Source organism: Podarcis vaucheri (genome assembly GCF_965113315.1).
Source record: "Podarcis vaucheri genome assembly, chromosome: 5".
In the NCBI taxonomy this organism is placed as follows: domain Eukaryota; kingdom Metazoa; phylum Chordata; class Lepidosauria; order Squamata; family Lacertidae; genus Podarcis; species Podarcis vaucheri.
In genome coordinates this window covers 51,031,556-51,053,549 of record NC_138763.1, presented here as the reverse complement: position 1 = coordinate 51,053,549, position 21,994 = coordinate 51,031,556, and the positions used below count along the sequence as shown (strand labels likewise).

General features: G+C 37.9%; 1 protein-coding gene across 4 annotated transcripts in view; it reads right to left on the bottom strand.

The window, feature by feature from the left end:
* The window catches only part of VTI1A (vesicle transport through interaction with t-SNAREs 1A), a 237,988-nt gene that overhangs the window by 186,216 nt on the left and 29,778 nt on the right, over positions 1-21,994 (bottom strand). For 2 of the 4 annotated variants that reach the window (XM_082222720.1, XM_082222718.1), the window contains exons 4-5: positions 7,918-7,995; positions 2,083-2,103 (exon numbers count right to left, since the gene is read on the bottom strand). In XM_082222720.1, coding sequence (XP_082078846.1) covers positions 2,083-2,103; positions 7,918-7,995 — 99 coding nt within the window. The remainder of the gene's footprint in view (positions 1-2,082; positions 2,104-7,917; positions 7,996-21,994) is intronic. The other 2 variants (XM_082222721.1, XM_082222719.1) reach the window with 1 other exon arrangement.

Genomic DNA, 21,994 nt, shown 5'->3' with positions numbered 1-21,994 from the left:
ACACCACTCCTTTTACAGCTTATCCTACAGCTAATATGGTAACTAGAAATTGCAGTAGTGACGCTTGCACTGCATTTCCCATTCTACTCTTTGATCTTGACTTCCACTCCCTTTATTAGCTATGCATTTAATATGCTCCCCAAAATATTATGTAGCAAGAAAATGACAAAATGATAGGACTTACAAAGTGAGCCAACAGCAAGGAAATACAATCCAGAATACATGTCAGTGACAGGCATTTCTAAAAACTGACAAAAAAGTAGTCCAGGTATTCAGTAAAAGCCACTTTCCCCCCTTGAGTCTGCTAAAATTTAAAATGGATTTTTGTCTATATCTAATTAACCACTTTAATTATAAGATCTATTAATAAACCTTGATTTTCCGTTTACAATTAGCCTTGTCACATATATTTCCATGATTGCTTTATATCACAACTTATAATTATATATTATAAAAAAAATATGCATACATACTCAGGAAAAAGTTTAGCTTTGTATTAATAGAATGTATGTCTTCTGAATGTATGTAGTCTGAAATGGCCAGGTAAGAAATCATGACATTCATATGCGTGTTTACCATGTTAAGTTTTTTTTTAAAAAATAGAACTGTACAATTACTATGGTCTATGGACTATTCCAGAGCTGAAATAAAACCCAAGTATGTGATTTAAGTATCCATATATTTCCTATTACCATACCTCTCCTTTCTCTGCCTTTGCTATCTTTTCCCTTCCTTCCTTCCTTTCTCTCTCCATGAAAATTTTAACTGTAAGTTCCTCAGGGCAGAAGCCTGTCTTTTGCTTATGTTATTCTGCAAAGCACTATGTACACTGATGGTGCTTACATTAATAAGAAGAAGTTAGAAAAGAACGCAAGGACATGCTTGTTCGGCTGCATACTTTCGTCATCACATCAAACCTCTATACTGCAAGTTGTATAGCAATCAGGAATGAAAAGTGAATGATTGATCAAATAATCTTAATCTAATAAGAAAATCTTTAGACCAAGAATTCCCCTGAATTTTGCTTGCGTTACATTTGCTTGCGTTCTCTCCAAGTATGAGCATCAGCACTTGAAAGTGTCCCTTGCTTCTGACCTCTTTTGAATTAAACACATTTAGATTGTATCAACAGTGTCATCCACCAACCGCAAGACTAAACAAGCAGAGTTTGCTGTGTTCACTCTTTCGCTGCTAGGAAATCTGAGGTGTCACTACACAGCCACCTAAGAAAACTGGTTCCCTAGCAACGTTTACTATACCAAACCTCTAAGAGAAAGTAATTTGATTTTTTAAAACAAAAATAATAATGTAAGCATTTGCTGTACTATAAAATAAGACTGAGGGGGGACCTTAAAAAAAAATATGCTAGTGGCTGTCAGGAAATGACCATCAGGTGCTTTTCATACCTGCTTAGACGTATTGCTGCCACTTCAGGTCATTTCATAGGGTGCAAGCAAAAGGAACTCTGATCTGCATTCTCTACAGCATATGCACAAATAAATAATAAATACTGAGACACGACTGAGTGTACATCTACCTGGCTTCTATTTTCAACATGCATGCAGTATTTTCATACTGTTTGGTATGCCGGCAGGTATACATACTGCTGTATTGCTGGTATCTGCTTCAAGCAGAGATTTCCCCCCACCCCTAACACTGTACCTTCTATAGTAATGCTGGGATATAAAGGTATTTACTCCATCAAAGATTGTGTGATGCAGATATCATTACAGGATCTGATTAGATCATGGTATTCTAATAGAGATCAAATAGTAGTTTTCCTTCTTTTTTCCAGTGTCTATAAATTATCCCCTTTCTCTGTGCTATCAAAGAATGTTAATTTTAAAGGTTTGATCTAGGGATTCCCATGTAAGTGTATAGTTATTATAGGAGGAAAAAGAAAAGAAAGAAAGAAAAAATAAAAAGAGCGAAAGAGAGTGCTGGAACATTTTTAAGCACTGTAATCAATATCTTTTGCTTTGTACTTATTTCCCTGTAACAATGACCAAAAAGATCTACTTCAGATTTGGAAAACCAGCTTTAAAGGAAAAGCTAGACAACAAAAAGCAAGGAAGTACTCACCTCTTCACGTAATTTTATCAACTGCAACATGAATGCACAAAAAAAGATAAAAAGGAAAGAAATGGCAGGAAAGAAAGATCAGTTGTGTGACAGGATACAGAATTAACATTGACAATTTATCTGTTTACATGTTTAGCATTTAAAAATCACAGACAAACACATTAAAAGAACCTAAACATAGACTACATGCAGAGTTTTTTGAACGAATAAAGATCACTTTCTCACACTGTCACATTAAACAAAGAGAATAGTGTGAAATTCTCTTTTAAACCACATCTAAGACACCATCATGAAATAAAGGGGAATGACTTCATAGAAGTCTATAATATAAAGGGGGAAAACAAGTTTACTATTCCTCTCTTCTAAGATAGTACAGTTGAAGTGATTTTGTATATACAAGTTTTCAGAATGTTTTTCTATTTTTTAGTACTGACACCTGCCTTTTTATTTCTCTCATATATTATCTTGATCAGAATAACTATAGTAAGTGGCTACTGAGGCATCAGTTAGATTGTGTATATCTTGCAAATGCCTGCTCTACTTTAACACAGCTACTTTTAAAAATAATAATATGCCTATGCAATTTAGTATGGCATATTATTACTTAGGTTAAAAATGAATGGATGAACAAATTAACTAATGTAATGGTACAGAATTACTGTACATAACACAATTTTGACTACACTATCTTTTACAGAATTTATCTCCCAAAGTTAGTATCATTGCTAACCCTCCCTCCTTTTAGTTGCCTACTTTTCCTAAAGCTACAGTAGCAGGGATCCTTTCAACTGATCTAGTCAGTTATACTTCAAAATATTCTTCATTTAGAACATTAGCCAGTTGTGCTGGGCTACAAAGAAGCACACCTATTCATTTGCAACAAATACAGAAGGAATGATGGCTTGCTACTAAACAAGGGTGAATATTCTCTCATTGTGGCTACCTTATTTTGGCAATTAAGGTGGCCACTTTTGCACTGACCACACCAATTTATGCACTAATTTTAAACAGATAACCTTTTTTTCTACAGTCAGGAAGTTTCCAATTAAAGAAGAAACGGAAGATGCCCCCTTAGGTGTCACTCTAAAACTAAAAGATGTACCGCTGCCAAACAAAATAAGAGATGGTGCTTCTGATCACTGGGAAAGCAAGCTGCTGCAGTTAATAGCTCTTTAGAAAAGAAGCTTTCCAAGGACCTGCTATCAAGTAAACACACAGGCATTCTCCATCCCCATCCCACCTGCCCTAAAATTTAAAGCCCTTTGCTAGGAATCACTCTTTCATTTGCTTTCTTGCTTCCCCCTCACTTCTCGCAGCACTATTCCCACCCACCCCCCACACCCTTGAGGTCACTCTTCCTCAGCTGGCTGTGATACTTTAAGGGCCAAAGTTTAAAACTACTTTTCTGCAATAGAGACCATTTGGGGCATGACACTCTGCCACAGTCAATGAGAGTTTTAAAATGCTCCACATTTGTTTTTTCAATAGGTCCCAAACAAAAAAAAAAAAATGTTCTATCTTGTTTGTGCTGCATGGCTGAATTTAAGCTCTGCATAGAATTTGCAACTAAGCTAAGTAATGGCAGATTTTCTTTTTTAAATGATGACTGAAAGAAATTTATTCAAATTAACAAAAGATTTTCCCCCATTTAACAATGATGGCACTCGATGAAATTCTGCAACTGCTATTTTAAAAATGTACTATATAAAGCTTGTCAAATTCAAACAGCATTAAAATGTGTGTAGCCACCATTTTAGGTTATGATAATCAGCATATTTTCTGAAACAAAGATTCTCCTTTTTTCCAATTTGATACAAGCGGTAATCTGTTCCTTTGTAGACTAAAAAAAAAAAAATCTGGTTTACGCTGGTTTGAACCAGTGGAATCTCTTGTGGCTAAGCCTTCTGCTGTGAGTAGAATCAAAACTGCGTCGCAGAGTGTGTGCACGTCTGTGAGGCACGTCACGTGACATGGAGAACTACCGAATTCCCCCCCGCCCAAGAAGCTGATAACGCTACTGCCGTCTCTGCCCGCATACAGATAACGAATAAATGCTGAACTCTATTAAACGCCCTTTACACATTATCGTGGGTCGAACACACAATTTTCTGAACTTGTGATGACAGTCTATTTATTTTGCTATAAACTCTCGGCATGTAACGAACAGATTTGTGACTGGTAATGATCTGCTCTGCCAGGGCTATATGAAGTGATACAGACCTCCTTTAGATCTTGGGGAATTAAATTGACCAACTTCACCCCCTGGTCTGTTTCTGGAGTTTTGACACACTTTATGCACAGCAAGTCCAAATCTTACATTATCAGAGCTTAGTTGTCAAAAATTAGGTAACCATATCACCACAAAATATTTATGTTCTATAGGTAGCATATATGCTGCCTTGATGTACTTTTTTTTTCATTTTAGACCAACTGAAAAAGTCTAATTAAGAATTTTCTCACATTAGCCCAACAAATCTAATTTCAGAAAGAAAACAGCGTTTCATATCAAATTGTGGAATTTGTAAATACCAAATGAATACCCAATATATTTTCGCAAGCAAACAATTTATTAATGAATGATATGCTTCTTTTTCTGAACAACAGACCCACCACCCTCTCCAGTAACCGCAAAATATTAAGTGGAAGGTACAACTTGGTACTGTATTGCTGCATTGAAGTAACTGGGCCTTTCAAGTGATTTGATGGATGCAGCAGACATAATTACAAAGACCAGCTGAAAATACTAGAGTGCTTAAAATACTACACTGCTTATATATATATTCTCATTCTGTGATGTGTAATGGACAACATTTAATTGTTTACTATAAATTAGTAAAGTGTGCTCCTGGAGGGAAAAGATAACCCAACTATGAACCATCCGGTTTTTCCCTCCTGCCTTTGTACTGCAAAATGTGCTACATCTGATTATGTTTCACTCGATTTAAATTGGAAGAAAATTAATCAACACAAAGCCAAGAAATTAACTAAATCCAGAATATAGTGAGCCCAAAGCCATTTATCCCTATCAAGGATGTTTCTTTTTACAGAGAAAAAGCACAGAATGGGAATAGCAGCTTTTACATACATTAATATACCTATCTTGGGTCTGCCATTGCCTTAAAGTAGGCAACAAATCATGAAAATCATCTTAGACAATGTTGTCAACAGCACAGAACCAAAATGCCACAATATAGAATTTCAAATATTTCACATTCTTTATTGTTTCCAACTAAGAGTGGTTCGCAAATTATTTGATATCCAATTCGGTATACGTACTAGAATAACAAAGTTATACCAGTATACCTCTGAAACACCACTAGACAGAGTGAATCAACAGGTAACATATTCCTCACAATCACATATGCTTAAATGTATTACACACAGAGTTCACATTCTCAAAAACTGAATATGTTTAATATTACTGACACTGATCTAGAGCTCCCTGACTTTAGAAGTTTCTAGCTCTCTTGGCTAAGTCTCTATTCAGATATTTATCAGGTGGTGTGAAGAGGTCAATACTCCTACTTTGCCAAAACCCAAGACAGTTATTTTTATGCAGCATCTGCTTTTCAGTGATTTATGTATTGATTTATGTTACATTTGGGGATTAGAGTGGTGGACAAACCACTTTCATTTCTGCAATTTAACCTTAACCTGATTAAACGGTCAAACAGCAGCAAATGAATTTGACAGATCCACGACTTTTAATATATAAATCAAGGTGTTCTACACTACTGTTACAGAAATGAATCTGAGGATTGGGCATATTGAAATTCTTCACACTTTACATATATCCTTTGGGTGCTAAAGCTATAAGGCTTTCTAAATCTAGGCCCCAAAACAGCTGAGTGATACAGATTGAGAATTGTGCTTCTTCATTATGGATAGTCTTACTAGTAACATGAAACAAGAAATAAAGTATTATAGAACATTTGCACAATATCCCTGAGAGGGAAGACAAGCAGGGCTTTTATTTAGCCGGAACTTGCCGGAACTCAGTCCCAGCACCTCTCAGGTGGGTGCCATTGTCATTATAAGAGAACAAGGGATGCATTCATGGTTAGTTCCAGCACCTCTTTTTCTAGAAAAACAGCACCCAAAAAGACAAATCTGTCAATTTTGGCAAACTAGGGTATATGTATAATGTCAATATTTAGGAAAATGAAGAAACAATATTTCCTTGCGTTTATATTTTGACCGTCTGCCACAGAATGATATTTCTTGAATTAATTTCAATTAGTTTCTTCCTCCTTTCATAAATATACAGTCTACAAATATATCGCTGACATACGTAAAAAGTATCAGTCAGTAGTTTTCATCCTCAAAGGTTGAGAACAAAAGTAAAAAAACTATTCTACAAAAGAGTAAACTCTGTTTTAAACTAGAGTTTTTATCATAACATTTCTTTCAAGGCTGGTGTCACATGTAATTTACTGTGCAATCTGAAAACAAGCAATAGAATTTGAATCCAGGAGCCTAAACTTCTTTTTTTGAGGTTTGAACTTTATCCATGGTATCTGAATGTCCAATGTTTTTTGTCTGAAAATGATGCCCACTTTTAGAATATCTTTCAAACTTATCAGGAGTTTGGACAATACCCTTATTAAATAATTGCACATTAAGAAGCTGTAGGCTATAAAGGCAGGACCACAATCTTGTCAACGTTATATGCTTTATAATCCCAATGATTTCAATAGGAGAATGAAGCATAACTCTGTCACAATACAATGGAACTTAAAAGTTCTCAATCAGCAGTAGCTGGGTCCTTAATTAGGCTATATCCTAAGTGTACGAGCTAATTTTAATGTATTATGCAACATATGGCAAGTACAGAACGTTGCTCTCTAACTCCACATGTTAAAAGAAACAATAATTTAATACATACAAATGTATTCAAGTATTACCAAGTTTTTAGAATTAGAAACATTATGAAAGGAAAGTTCAAATTGAAATCAGTAAGAAACTTTCTTTAATATTAGACTTTCTTCTAACTTCACACACCATTTCTTTGTTATTAGGCATTTAAAACTTCAATCTAATTCTGTCAAGTTTGAATTAACTTCTTCATCTAGGAAGGTCTCAAAGTAGACAAACCTGGGAACAGGTCTTAAAAAAAACTATAGCTAAAGCTTTATATAGATACAATAATGTGTTAAGCTGTGAAAATACTTGTTTAATAATTGGGGGGGGGGAATTCTACTAGGACATTGGTTACAGTGTAATGAACACAGAACATAATAAGATTAATTAACAGGCATATAGTTCTTCCCTTAAAACACTAGTGTTTTATACTGTATCTATTCAAATGGTATACTTTTGAGCATAATTTGCAGTTTTACTCAAGAGAAGAATATCTGATTCAGAGAAGACAACCTACATAGAAACAGAGAAACTGTCAGATTCTGAAAGCTCATTTTCATTTGTTTTGCCTGCCAGTGTTGATTTAATTATGCTTCATTCTTATCAAAGCTGCATTATGTAATTTTTTATTCCTTTTACATGTGTTTGAGGTGAAGACCTTGGCTTTGTCGGCAAACATTGTGTTTCAAGTTATTCCTTAAGTACCAAATAATAAAGAAGAAGAGAAGAAAAGATTCCCCCCCTTTTTTAAAAAAACGAAAAGATAGCAGACAGCGATCACAAGGTAAAGGGTTAAATTGTAAGATCTCCAAGAAACATTTTGAAGTTGATTAAGACCCCAGCTTTGCATTAAACAGTATCACTTCCACATGAGTTGTTACTAATGCTGTTAAGGAGCAGATTGAGAAGCCCAGTGTGCCAATGACCTCCTTCACCCTCCAGCCACCCACTAGGGCTTCTTGATTAGCATCCTACCTGGATCTCTGAGGAATTCCCATCATCCCCTAGGAGCTCATTCCGCACCTCGTCACTGTAGGCAATCCGTGACCTTTTCTGTAAAACAAAAAGAGAAAGGGGAAAAAAATGTGAGCAAGCAAGGCTCCGGAGTCATCACTATCAAGGCTGATCATCTCAAAACCTCGAGAGCCCTCTAATGGATACCCATTTGATGGGAAAATCTCTAAAGAAAGTTATCACAAAGTAGTTTTGACAACAGGATGTCAAATGCAATACAGAAATTACCAGCACTTTTGGCGGGATCTTTAAATTAAATCCCTTCCCCAAAATGAAGCTAGCAAAGCACAGCATACACAGAAAAAAAATTGAATAGGGGCAAGCCCCAAATCCTGATTTTCATTCACTGAATTCCCTCCCTCAAACCAAATGATCCCTATGTCATTTCACACTTCCCTAACTCTGTTTAACCAAATGTCTGATTATGTGAACCACTTGGCTATACGCCAGGTCACAGAGAAGTGAGCGTATATTGGAGAGCAAGCAGGAATTACAATCTAATCTTTATATTTGGTATAGCTATACCAAGAATGGAAGTGCAAATATCAAAACAAAAAATCAATAAGACTGGGGGAGGTTTTTTGTTTTTGTTTTATCCTGTTCAGTTTCCTTCCTATACTGTACTGTATTAAAAAACTTTTAAACAAAGAACTTCTACGTCTCAAAAGGCCGAACAGAAAGCCTGAAATCCAGCTGATTATAATCACATAGTGAACTCAGTGCTCCAAAAGGGAAGAAAGCATGCAGACAAACAAGGGTTAGCTTTTTGTGGGGTGGGGGGGGGGGAGATTCAGCTAAACTGGACTGTAAGAGATCTTCATGAGTTGCTGCTTTGGGGAGAACTGATGCACTGCCTTTTCCTCAATTGGAAGCAGGCATCCATGATTAAACAATCTCCCTCCTGCACCGGGATACTAACACAGATTAGATTGCAAGGCATCATACCGGGCAATTCTTATTGGATTAAACTAGATGTGATAAAAATTGCAGCTTTGTTCAAAATCCTTTTGATGTATTTGGTCTTTTCCCATGGTGTATGAGGCAACTGGGGAATCCTAACATTGAGCTTTCCACGCAAGACACCTAGCTAGCTTCTGGGAATATGCCAAATGAAAGTTGAGCATGTAACAGCATTCAGTAGCCAAGCATATGAAAAGCCTATTACATAAAAACTGAAAAATTATAACATCACTGGGGGAAAAGCTAGCTTTAAACTAAACTTTCAAGCACAATATTTGAAAGGTCTCACTCTTTCCTGGCCCTCATGTGAACTGGTCTGTGCTCAAGCTACCACACTGCATTAATTGTTACAATTTGGTGCCCCCCACCCTTGAAAGCAAGATTAAAGCTGAAGTTTGAATTCAAAATGCAGAATGTAAACTAATTTTATTTCCAATGTTTTACATTTTTCTCCCTTCTTTGAAAACAGGTTTGCAGATTTAGCTGGCAATTCAATCTGAATGCATATATTGAATTTAAATCTGATACAGTGTATCAATTTTCAACTTTCAAGACAAAAGAAAAACTTTCAAGCCGATCAATTTACAAACAAAATGCCAAATGAGAAAGCAGTTAATACTTCACCAAGCAAGTAAACGGTAAGTTTTAGACTTCTTTTAATTTCAATGGTTATTTGTGGCACCCTTAACATTATGAAACCCCTAGTATTCAACAGAGTATATATACTAAAGCCTTAGTCATACAAACCATAGAACTTGTATAATGGACATAGCATATCCTACCCCCTTTTTACTATTTGGATATCTCAGACACAGCAGTTTCATATTAACCAAGTAAAAGCAGTCTCTACAGCATTAAAGGAAATGGGAACCTTTAAAGAGGCTGTGGTATCAGAGCTGCCTGTTTAAATTATTCATTTCATCACTATGGGGGACTAAAACACTCTGCAGTATGCAAGAATATCATATGGAGATGGGTTTTGTTTTTCTCTTTTTTCACCAAAAAGCCAACAAATTGGCATAGATTGCTCAATTATGATATTATCCTATTTTTTGTTTGATATACATCAGACAAGGAAAGAAGTTACAAATGCATGTCAATACATGATCCAATCTTTCTTTTCCATTTAAGATTTTCAGTTTAAGATTAAGTTTAACCATACACGGTCAATAGCCACCAATAGCAATGGTATTTGTGCTGTTACAGATATGCAACCACAATGATCTGAAAATAGCCTGCATTGCCCATAGGTTTGCCCATTAAGCAACTGGGCTAACTTGTGTGTGCTTTTTCAAGCCTGCACCAGAGTATACTCATATGTGCACACACAGAGAGAGCTGGGAAAGATTTTAGTTTAACTTCCTCTTAATTCACTGTCCAGGTTTGGAAAGGAACAAGTGCTTTTTGCATCAAGGAAAATGGGTGTGTGTGCATGTGTGCATGCCTGCATGTGTGCATAAGGCTTACAGCCTAAATACACATTACATTGATCACAGCAAGTCACATATAAAACAGGCTCTGTCTCTTGAGAATTCAAAAGCTCCCTCAGAGAAAAGTAGTAAAGGCCAGAGGGGATAACAGGCAAACACACAGGGAAGCAGAAGCCACTAACTGCCCCCTGTCTATCAATTTTATTATTTCTTCTTGAGTGGCTAATTGTCTCTAGGGACTGAGAAGAAGATGAGTAAACATAATCACACATGAGATAATTTAAAAAAAAAAAAAAACCCCAGACAGATTGAGAAAAGCAGGCAGTGTGCTGTTCCCACAATTTCCTCCCAGCATCCTCTTTGTCTCAAGGGGAGCTCAAGAATTTGTAATTCCTAATAAAGGGTTGGCGAAGTAAGTAAGAGCTCAAGAATTCCAAGGCAGACCCTGGCTTACATTGTGGCTGCTTTGGACATGAAGAATGTCATATGTAAGTAGGCTCTTTACAAAAACAAAAGACATGTAGCTTGGGTTCAGTACTGTGACTGGGTGGCTCATGGAAATTCAATTGTGACTAATGGGGATTTGACCAAGTCTATGAACCTGGTTGTCAGAGGCACTGCCATTCCACCAGGTTCCAACATAAAAGGGAGGAAGCTGTAGCTCAGTGATAAAGGATGTGGTTTGCATAGGCAAGGTCTCAGATTCAATTTCCCACATATCCAGCTTAAAGAATCTTAGGATGTAGGTTTAGAAAAGACACAGCTTGATACCTTGCATAGCAACTGTTAGTCAGAGTAGATGGTATTGAACTAGAATGTAGCCACTTGATGAATCAGGAGTCTGAATAGGCTTAAAGCAGCTTCATATGGTCACACACCTCCCAGCATTAGCGGGAGAAACCTCAGAGACAGGTGTATATTTTACTGTGACATGAAATAATAACCCAGCCCTCTCCAAGTTCCCGTGAGAAGGGTTGGGGAATATTTCATCATGCTGGGCTTTGGAGAAGGTTGAAACAGTACTTATTTCATCTCGTGAGATTACCACTGCATGAAAGGGGATATTACCATCTACATGAAGCCATTAGGAGTTTTGGAGCAAAGTGTCATAAATAGGGGGATGATACCCAACTCTATTTCTTTGTTACATCTGAAGCAGGAATGGCCTTGAGTATCTGGATGCAGTTGAGGACTGGTTCCAATAAATTAGTAAATTGCCTGCCCTCAATGTGGTCTTACTCTCCCTGAAGGAACAAATGTGTAGTTTGGGAGCACTCCTGAAACCACCTCGGTCACTCAATGCACATGTAACCTCAGTGGCTAGAACTGCCTTTTGCCAACTTCTGCCTCAGTGGCTCTGAGGGCCTTTTGCTAAAGCATCTATGGCTGTTCATGGATGGGGTAGCTTGACCGCTGTTGCTTATGCACTGGCAACCTCACAGCTGGATTACTGCAATGGATTCTAGCCAAGAGGCTGCGGTTGATGCAAAATGCAGCAGCTAGGTTGATTGTGGGGACAAACTGTCACCAACGTATCACACCTTGCTTATAAGATTTGCACACCCAGTCTGCAAGCAGGCCAAGGTGTTGGTACTAACATATAGGTATTAACATTCCTATACAGTTCAGGAACAGGAACAGGTTATTTGAGAGACCACCATATCTCTTATATATCCAGTAGATCACTGGAGTCTGTTGGAAAATTTCTTCTGCAAGCTCTGAAGGTATCAGAAGCCTATTCCACAGTAACTTGGCACAGGGCTTTTAGTCTGGCCATTGTGTTCTGGGGAACAGCATTCCTGTTGAGATATGACAGGCTCCCACTACCTGCACTTTCTGGAAACAGCTGAAGACATGTTTGTTCCAAAAGGCTTTCTTAGCTGGCTAAATGGGTCTTTTCCAGGAGGGTCTATTTTGTATTGTTTTAGTTGCATTGGCTGTTTTTTCAGTTTTTAACTGTTTCCCCCCAGTTTTTATGGTACATTGCACTGAATAGATTGTGTAGAAAGCATTTATTAAATTAAAGATATCATCATCAATAAAAAATATTAGTCCTCCCTCAGTTCTCCATATGTTGAAGATTGAACATCTGCAAGCAGGGAGCCTTTTCTACTCAGGTTCACTCCATGTGCAATTTGAAACCCTGACCAGAATTCTACAAAAGTAGAACAGGCTTCCAAGTGCAAAAGTTCACACAGACATATGGGAGCAGCAGTGGTGATTCAACAGAGATCATGAAGCCATGGAGCTCCTCTGTGAGTGCCAACAAAATATGCAGCTACGAAAAGTAGTGCTGGCTGCTAAACTAGAATATGTTGACCCCTGGATTTGAAATATACTTTTTGCTATACAGATAAGAAAACATAGCACTAGCAACAAGTAATTTCGATTTTTTAAAAAGTGTATGTAGTAATTCTTCAGGCATCTTCTGGCATTTGTCTGCCTTATCCCAAGTTTCTAAAACCTAGAGGTGGTCACTGGGTCTATAAAACAGCATCTATCCAAACAGAAATCTGTTCACTTTGCAAAAAAAAAAATTACATTGTTTTGACAGAGCTTCGTGTTCTATGGAGATTTTGTTGTAAATTTGTTTTAGTTCAATATAATCTACATCAATAGCAAAGCTAACATTTATTGTCACGGTCCCTTTATTATCATGATCTCTCTCAATTATAAAAGAAGCAGTTTTATAGAACAACTAAACCTTTTGACTACAATTAGGTCCGACTCTGCCATATTCATTAATAAATAATTTGATACTACTTTTGATCACAATTTCATCCCAAAATGAATTGATCACATAAAAGACCAGGCCTTTGAACTAAAGTGCCCATTTGTTCTCTCAGAATCTAGCTAAAATATCAATACAGTACTCTCATTTGTCTTTAAAATAATAACTTCAAATAATCTTACTAGCACCCCTAAGTGAAACAGATCATCACTAGAAATAGCAGCAGAACAAATTCTACAGTGCAATCCTATACCTACTTACCTGGGAGTAAGCCAGAAAAACTCAATTAGACTTACTTCTGTGTAGACATGTATAGGATTTCACTTTTATTGTAACAATTATAAAAGGTGCTTTATGCTCCTAATTTCACCATTCTGTATTGAGTGTAAATTTGTACGGTAGCCAAATGCAGGCATAATAGTTTGTGCTGGAAAATGTCACACACACTGCTACAGTTTGAAGGAACCCAATTCATAATGCATTTTATAAATAGTTAATGACTTCTATACATAAGCTAACCAGGCAAATCAAGAAATTGTCAACATTTTTAGTCTTAGTTGTCAGTTACCACTGTCTACTGCTACTTTATATGTATGTTTCTGGAAGAGACAGAAGCTTTACAGATTCTGTAATCCAATGCCTTTTCTGGGCAGCTCGATATGAGCTTAAGAGTTCTTATATACAGATTCTGCCCAGCAAAGGGCTGTCAAACACAAGTCCCGTCCCAGCACTCCTGACTCGTGAGTGTGTGTGTGTGCGTGAGCGCGCGCGCGCAAGATGCATCGTGAGCACAAAAGTGCTGCTTAATTCTACTAGGCACGGAAATACACATACAATTTGCTTATAGTTCAAGAGAAAGGTATAGTTCTGCACAGCAAAGGGGCAAGGTTATCTCAATTCAGCTTACCAAGCGTGCTGCATTTTTAAAGCATTAAGAAAACCGAGCAGATACCCGCTAAATGAGCCAAGTCTTTAGGACAATTCTCTGGAACTGCAAACTCAAATGCCTACCAAATGTACAGCGCCATCTAGACGATATGAGACATTATTCACTGCCCTTCCAAAGAACTCAACCTAGAAGTAGACATGCACTCTTTCCTCAAGTAAACGGATTGGTCAGCTGGCTGAGTTTTGTAGTTCTAGGCATAGTTTAGTTTGGTGAACACAAAAGTTTACAAGCATTACCATGGTCTGCGTGCAATAGCTTATAAGGTCAGTTATCACACCCATCCTACCAAAATGTGAAGAAAATATACACCAAGTTCAGATTCCGAATAGAAGTGGGCTAAAACCTGGTGAGATGTGACCTCAAATCCGGAAGTAAAATGGTTATTGATTTAACAAGCCTAATGCAGTTGCGTAGGTGGGCTTCATAATTCGGGATACTAAACCTACTATACCTTGTTATGAGGTTCGGAACACAGAGCAAAGAAGCCACCAAGTCTGGTTTATAATCATCCATAACCTTAAAAGTCCACACAAACACAGATAGCAGGCTCAGACTGTTCAAAGACTATTCCAGTAGCTACTTTAAATGTACCACAATACACAGACCTTACACCAAGGAACAATTTGATTCCAGGCAGACATCACTTGGTAAAGGAACAGGATTTTTTGCATACTGATTCTCTTAAAGCCCTGTTCAAACAGATACACTTGCTCAGTTCTGTCTGGCAATTTGGCTTTAAACAATCTGTCTGCTTGACCCAAGTCTTAACATTTCCCAACTGAACTGAATATATTCACAGGCAAACACAGTTAAATTAGAAATGAAATGAATTAATTCAGCTTAAACTAATTAAGAACTGTGATCTGCAGCACCACCCCAGTGTGTAATTTTACATGTGTAGCAGAGTACATGTAGCCACAACTATAAGAATTCTGCTAAACTACTAATCTGAGCATAACAATGAAGTTAGCCTATTACTAAATCATATGAGAAGTTAATTTCCATGGGCCACACATGGCAAAGCAATTGCTTAAATTGCTTCACCTGGGAATTTAATACAATGTTATCATCAGACCAGCCACATGGTAAATAGATTTATAATACTTTCCATGTGCTAGGTTATGTTGCATATGAATTAAGCAACAATCTGGTATTACAATACACTCTTTCCCACACCTGGTGGACAGTATTTTGTTAAATTACTAGCTATACAGCTACATCAACAACATAAAGCTGGGAAGAGCAAGGGAAGAGAAACAATCTTCATGGCACATGACCAATTCCACATAGTAAGTAAATGAGATGTAGATGGGGAAAGGTGCCCAAAATTATCAGCCGCCCACATCTGTACAGCAAAATTCAGACTTGTTCGTTTCTATTCAGTTTTGGTTCTAGGTTTCCATATCACATGCTTTAAATTAATCACTGGTATTCTGCAGTGTTCATAATAATAAGATGGTGCATTAGCCCATTCATCTTGGTTCAATATATTTCCAGCAGTCAGCCAAATAACTGAGGAATGGTATACTTTCATGACATCTCAACTTAAGTTATTATTGTTGGTTAATACAATTCACACAATGACTACTCAAATAAGGGGACATATACAAAAAAAGCAGGCATATTTCAAAATATAATATTCCACAACTCACCTATGGTTTCTTTGCAAATTATTTTCTATATTGATGTGATGCAATTCTAACAGATTGAATTGATCAGCTGTATGTTTTTGTCAAAATAAAGTTGAATTCAACATGTTTGGTTTAAAAAAACAAAACAAAAAACCCGTAGCATTTTTACTTGAAGTTCTAAATGCTTGATGAATTATGTCAGATTGACTTTTTCTACCCAATCATGTACTTACAGCACATCCTATGCATATCTGCTCAGAATAAAATTCCACAGAGTTCATTGGGGCTTACTCTCAAGAAAGCATATATAGGATTAAGACCTTCATCATTATTTTCCAGTATTTCTTGTGAGCCCAGCACCATGGTAGAGCAGCACAACAATTCTGCATCAGTTGTGCATTGGCACTATAATTGTTAACACCTATTTTCTATTATCACATTGTCTAGGGCAGGGATAGGGAACATGTGAGCCTCTAGATGTTGCATTTCTCCCATTATCCCTCACCACTAGCCATGCTTGGTTGTTGGAAGGGTTCCACCAGCTACACACACACACACACACACACAGAGAGAGAGAGAGAGAGAGAGAGAGGGAGGAGTCACTAACTAATATAATGAGAAGGGAGAGAGAGGGAGGGCAGAACAGGAAATCCAAAGAAAACGGAATTCCCATTCTGTGTTGATTATGGGACCCATTGGGCTCCATGCCCTTGGGAGTCTTCATCCCTTCCACAAAATCAGGCCAATCATAGGAGTCAACCTGACCATTTCCCCAACAGTACTGAGAACAAAAGTATTGAGAATGACTTACAGAAAAAGGCAAAAAAAACCACCCCACCTAATGAAAGGTTTGTTTTTGTTTGTTTTACTTTTAAGAGACAAGCACAGGAAAGAAGGGGGAAAGAGGAAAACAGACAGGAAAACCATCACCACCCCAGCTAGTCCCAAGTACTATGCCATCCCAACTGTACGTTTTACAAAAACTGCAGAATTATGAAAAAAGTGTTTTTAAATTTATGGTTCCTCTTGCCAAACAGATTAGCGATCTTTATCTTAGGCATCTGAATCTCATCAGTGTGAACACGCTTACAAGCATGCATCCCAACAACAGGTTTTCCTCTCACCTAGCCAAATGAAGATATGAGGACACAGACAAGTTTCACAGAAGCCTTTTCACCTGGAACAAAGACTTTAAATGATTAAATACTTCATCCATGGTGCTTTGCATTGAAATGAGGAAATCTCTCTTCCACAGCACTGTACCTCAGGCTGTGGAACAGTCCACTGGCCATGCATTATGCTCACAACGTATGCTCCTGAATGGTGATAATGCCCCTTGCTTTTCTGAATGAAAAAATGTGGGCATATTTAGAAATTTCTCACTTTTGCATGGTTGGGGTGAAGTCTACTGTACACCTATTGCTCTAGTAACAGCCATTTTTGCATCTGGTCCCACCCACCAATTACATGCAATCTGGAAAGTAGCCCAAAATGGACAGCAACATTCAGCCTGAAAAAAACTTATTGCACCTACCAACCAGATGGAACTGCCCCTGTCCAGGAAAGACACAGGAAATAGAGCAACCGCTGAATGCACAATTCCTTTATACAGCAGAAAGGTCTTTGCCAGAAGTCTCTCACTTTTTGGATTAGAAATATATGTAAAATAAACAGGGCAATACAAGTATCTACTAAGGAAACCTTATGGAATATTGAGACTTTTTATCCAGAAAGAGGGAGGGGACCTTCTTAAAATGGTATATGACTAGCAGAGTTAACATTTTTCCAATCGTACTTTCAGCTGGGAGGGGTTTTTTTTTAGTCCTAACTGCAGTGGTGAGAAGGTTAAAACTCCCCATCCCAGCTGTGACCTTCAATGAAAACACACACACATTACTACAATTACACTTGAAAGAAGCCTTCTGTGGGAACCAATAGAATACTTTTTTAAAACTCAACTGATGTGGAGGATGGGTGGGGTTTTTTTGAGAAAGAGGTGAGCTTGGGAGGGGAAGGTTAACTTCCTCTCCTTAGCTCTGTGACTCATCTGAAATCACCCATCCTCTGCTGTGACTCCCCCACTCCCAAAGCTGCTTGTCACCCATTGCAATTAGATTTTAACAAGCAATCTATTGGCTTCAAAAGAAACCTTCTTACAAGGCAAAGTCAACTCTTGAGCCAGTATAATCTACAATTATCCACTGTGTTTCACTAGTGTTTTTTACATACTGTCTACATTATTTCAGGCATAAATAGAAATATTTGTGATCCTCAGATGAAGGGAGCTATAGAAATTATATAAATAACTAAACAGAAAATATTGAGATATATTGCTACTTAATACAAGGGGGGAAATCCACAGCACATGGAAAGACACCACCCAAGTCATAATAAATCACTGATGAGGGACAGAAATGCAAAATGCAACATTACATAGTTAAAACATTTTCATACAAGCATTAGTTTCTTGATAGCGACCTTGGGTACTAGCATCCTGCTTAATGGATAATATGGGGATTTTTAAAAAATAAACTTTATGTAACAATCATACATTCATCAACAGGCTCGTGTACAAGGTCAAAAATCAAGCTATTTTGTAATGTGATTTTTTCTGCTTCTATTACAGAAATAAAATAATTTTCTCTTAACTGAAGTTGTACAATTTTTTTTCAAAGAAATAGAAAGCACTGCATTTTTCACCTCAAATAAAATTATTTAATATCTGAATAGTAAGTAACGTATAAGGTTTGATAACTATAATCACATTATTGGAGAGATTTCACCTCTCCACAGCATTCTTTTTTAGAGTGGTAGAGATTAACAAAGACAGCAAGTCACACTTCCCATTCCATATATTCTACAATATTCTGTCGCTCCTCTTCCAACCTCCATATGGCACTTGAAAAATATATGCTCCAGAGGGTTTCTTTTGTAACTGTGAAATAATACAACCACCCCTCTTCTTGACAAACTGGGCAACACAAGAAGATGAGAGAAGTTATTCAACAAGCAAGTATATAAAGGATGTCAGGAGGGGCCCCATGAATAAGAAAAGAGAGGTATGGGAAACACGATGGAGGTGTCAAGGGTGAATTTAAGAGGTTCAAAAACCTTTACTACCCAGAAGACACAATATCTGCCTGTTCTCAATCTACAACAATGCTTGCTGCTTTGTCTGAATTCTGCAAAGGCCAAAATATCACCTGCTCTCTGGCCAATCAGCTCTCTACACTGCTCATGCAATCCTAATCCAAAATGATTGTTATAGTCAGAGGTTCCTCTCATCTGTCCTCCAAACAAAATAACTAAGTGAAAAACCAGCATTTTACTAGTGTTAGCCATAGCTGTTCCACAAGTTCCTGCCCCCTCCTGTTACCACGAAGACATTCCAACCTATCGAAACACAGGAATTAGCACACAGCTGTAGTACAACATTGGTAGGTCTGCCTCAGGGTAGACCTATGCAAAATAATCTCAGATCATGCTCAGAGCTGTTTCCTTGAAAGCCACACCTAAGCAGCTGGGCCTCAGAAGTGGCTCTGATTCCTGAGCAGTCCTGCTGTTTAATTTGCTTTGGCTTCACTGACCTCCATCCTTTTTGTATGAGCAAGCACCACTGGGCAAACTCTTGTTTTTACAAAATGGATGGGGTTTGACAGAATTTATGTTAAGCTGTTAGGATAGTGTGGGAATCATGACTGTCACATTCTCCAAACAGCTCAAGGTGAGATGCATGGTTCTCTGTTCCCCCATGTTATCCTCACAGGAAGTTACACAGGCTGAAGTTACTGTTTGGTTGTGGATTAATCTTACGAGATAACAATGATTCAGGAGGCAGATGCAGTCTACACTTGCTAAAGCCCTTTATTTTTGAGGATCAGTGTTTCTCATCATGATTCCTCCTGCTCAAACCTGTGATAAAAGACTGTGGTGGCTATGGAGATTTGGTTGTGGTAATAGTTTACTCCACTGCGAATTTTCCTTCTCTGAAGTCAAGTATCAAAAATCTTGTCTTTACACACACTTGATTGCCAGTGTGGTGTAGTGGTTAAGAGCGGTAGTCACGTAATCTGGGAAACCGGGTTCGTGTCTCCGCTCCTCCACATGCAGCTGCTGGGTGACCTTGAGCCAGTCACACTTCTTTGAAGTCTCTCAGCTCCACTCACCTCACAGAGTGTTTGTTGTGGGGGAGGAAGGGAAAGGAGAATGTTAGCCGCTTTGAGACTCCTTCGGGTAGTGATAAAGCGGGATATCAAATCCAAACTCTTCTTCTTCTACTCTTCTTGATTGATTGATTGATTGATTGATTGATTGATTGCAGTTATATCCCACCTTTTTCTCAAAGGAGCTCTAGGTGGGGTACATGGCTTTGCTCCTCCACATTTAATCCCCACAACAACCCTGCGAGGGAGGCTAGATTGAGAGGCAGTGAATGGTCACCCAATGAGCTCCAAGGCCAAGTGAGGATTTGAACCCTGTTTTCCCAGGTTCTAGTCCAACACTCTAACCACTATACAACACTTGTGCTCTCTTCACTCTCTCAAACCTGTCTAGCCAAGCAGCTTGAAACCTAATTTAAAACCCATCCTCTCTGCCACAAGCTTATTGTATGCTGATGGGTACAGTCCTCTGGTACACTTTCAATCAGAGGTTAGCCAATTTGCCATGGTTTACAGCAAAAATGAAACAATAGTCTAAAAACACTTTAAAGGCTAGTAAACATATTATTAAATAAACTTTTGAAATAAGCCCAAAAAAGCTTATGCCATATTTTTATTCCCATCTTTAAGATGTTAGTACTGTTGTTTTTGTTTCCATAGCACTTTATACACTACTACAAAATGTAGAGTGGTTCAGGGGATGGGTTAGGGTGACGTACGTTAGATAGAGAGGCTGGCCCAAGGTCATACAGTGAGCTTTGTGGCTAAGTTTTGAACTTAACCCTGATCTCCCATGTCCTAATCCACTTGATATCCCTCCCTTGTATTCCACACTCTGGAAATAAGTAGATAAGGTGTGGAAGGGAGTGATATTTTCCCATCAGCTTGGAAATTTAGTTTTTTGGACCTATGTAGAAACTTTAAGGGTAACCAGTTCATGCTGCAATCCTGTACATACTGATCAAGGAACAATCTCCATGGTATTCATTGGGACTTATTTCTGACTAATGTATGGTTGTTGCAGTGTAGATCCACACTAGAAATTGTGACAGCAATTCTGAAGCAAGGTAAGACACCTGGTTAGATGCAGTGATTGAATGTCTGCTGTTCCTTTGCAAAGGAGGATAGTAAGAGAACCAGGACAGGTAGACACACATTTCTCCCAGCAGAAAGGCAAGTGTGACAGCAGGGACCACTTCTGAACCAAAGGTAATATAGTTAGCACCTCCCTAAACTGAAAAGTATTTGTACAACAGAAATGCTTGTGTTATAGTATCTTTGCAAGAGTGCTATGTCCAGCTTCCCACGGACATAGGGTAAAAACAGGATTTTGCTTAGATGGACCACTTTCCTGACCCTGTAGATTCTTCTTATGTTCCTATGTGACATCATTCACAGATCATGCAAAAGTCAGAAAAGCAGCCTCCTTGCTTTCTCTGCAACGTTTAACAGTCCTGATATTTACAGAAAAACACCACAGCAAATAAGCAAAAGCTTTGGCAATGCTGATAAATAACAACAAGCAAAAAGTACTTTAGTAGGAGCAGTTTCTCAAGTTTGGTGTCTGAACAACCAACCATCTCTAGCCTACCTCACAGGGCTATTAAGAAGATAAAAAGGGAAAGGGGACGACAATGTACACAGCCTTGAGCTCCTGGCAGGAAAATCAAGATACAAATGTTAGGAAACAACTAATATCTGTAGTTTCCCAACTCTCAGCATATTTTGTCAAACTCAATAAACAAACAAACAAAATCAGAGGCAGGGGGCCTTTTCAGTAATGGCGCCGCCCTGTGGAACGCCCTCCCAGCAGATGTCAAACAGATAAACAGTTATGCGATTTTAAAAAGTTTTTAGTGTGTGGTGTTGTATTGTGTTTTTACTATTTTTTGTTGGGAGCTGTCCAGAGTAGCTGGGTCAACCCAGTCAGATAAGTGGCGGCATCATCATCATCACAATAATAATACAGCCTATGGGAATTTTAACTTGCTGCAGCTGTAATATATTTATTTTATTATTGTGTTTGCTGGTTCATTTTGTATTTTATAGTTATTAATATACAGTAACCATAAAACAAAAATAATAGCCCAGTGTTCAGTCAAACAGACGCTATAATGATCTCTCCAGCATTGCTGAGAGCAGGAGCTTTTGACTAGCATTACAGTTAGCAACCAGTT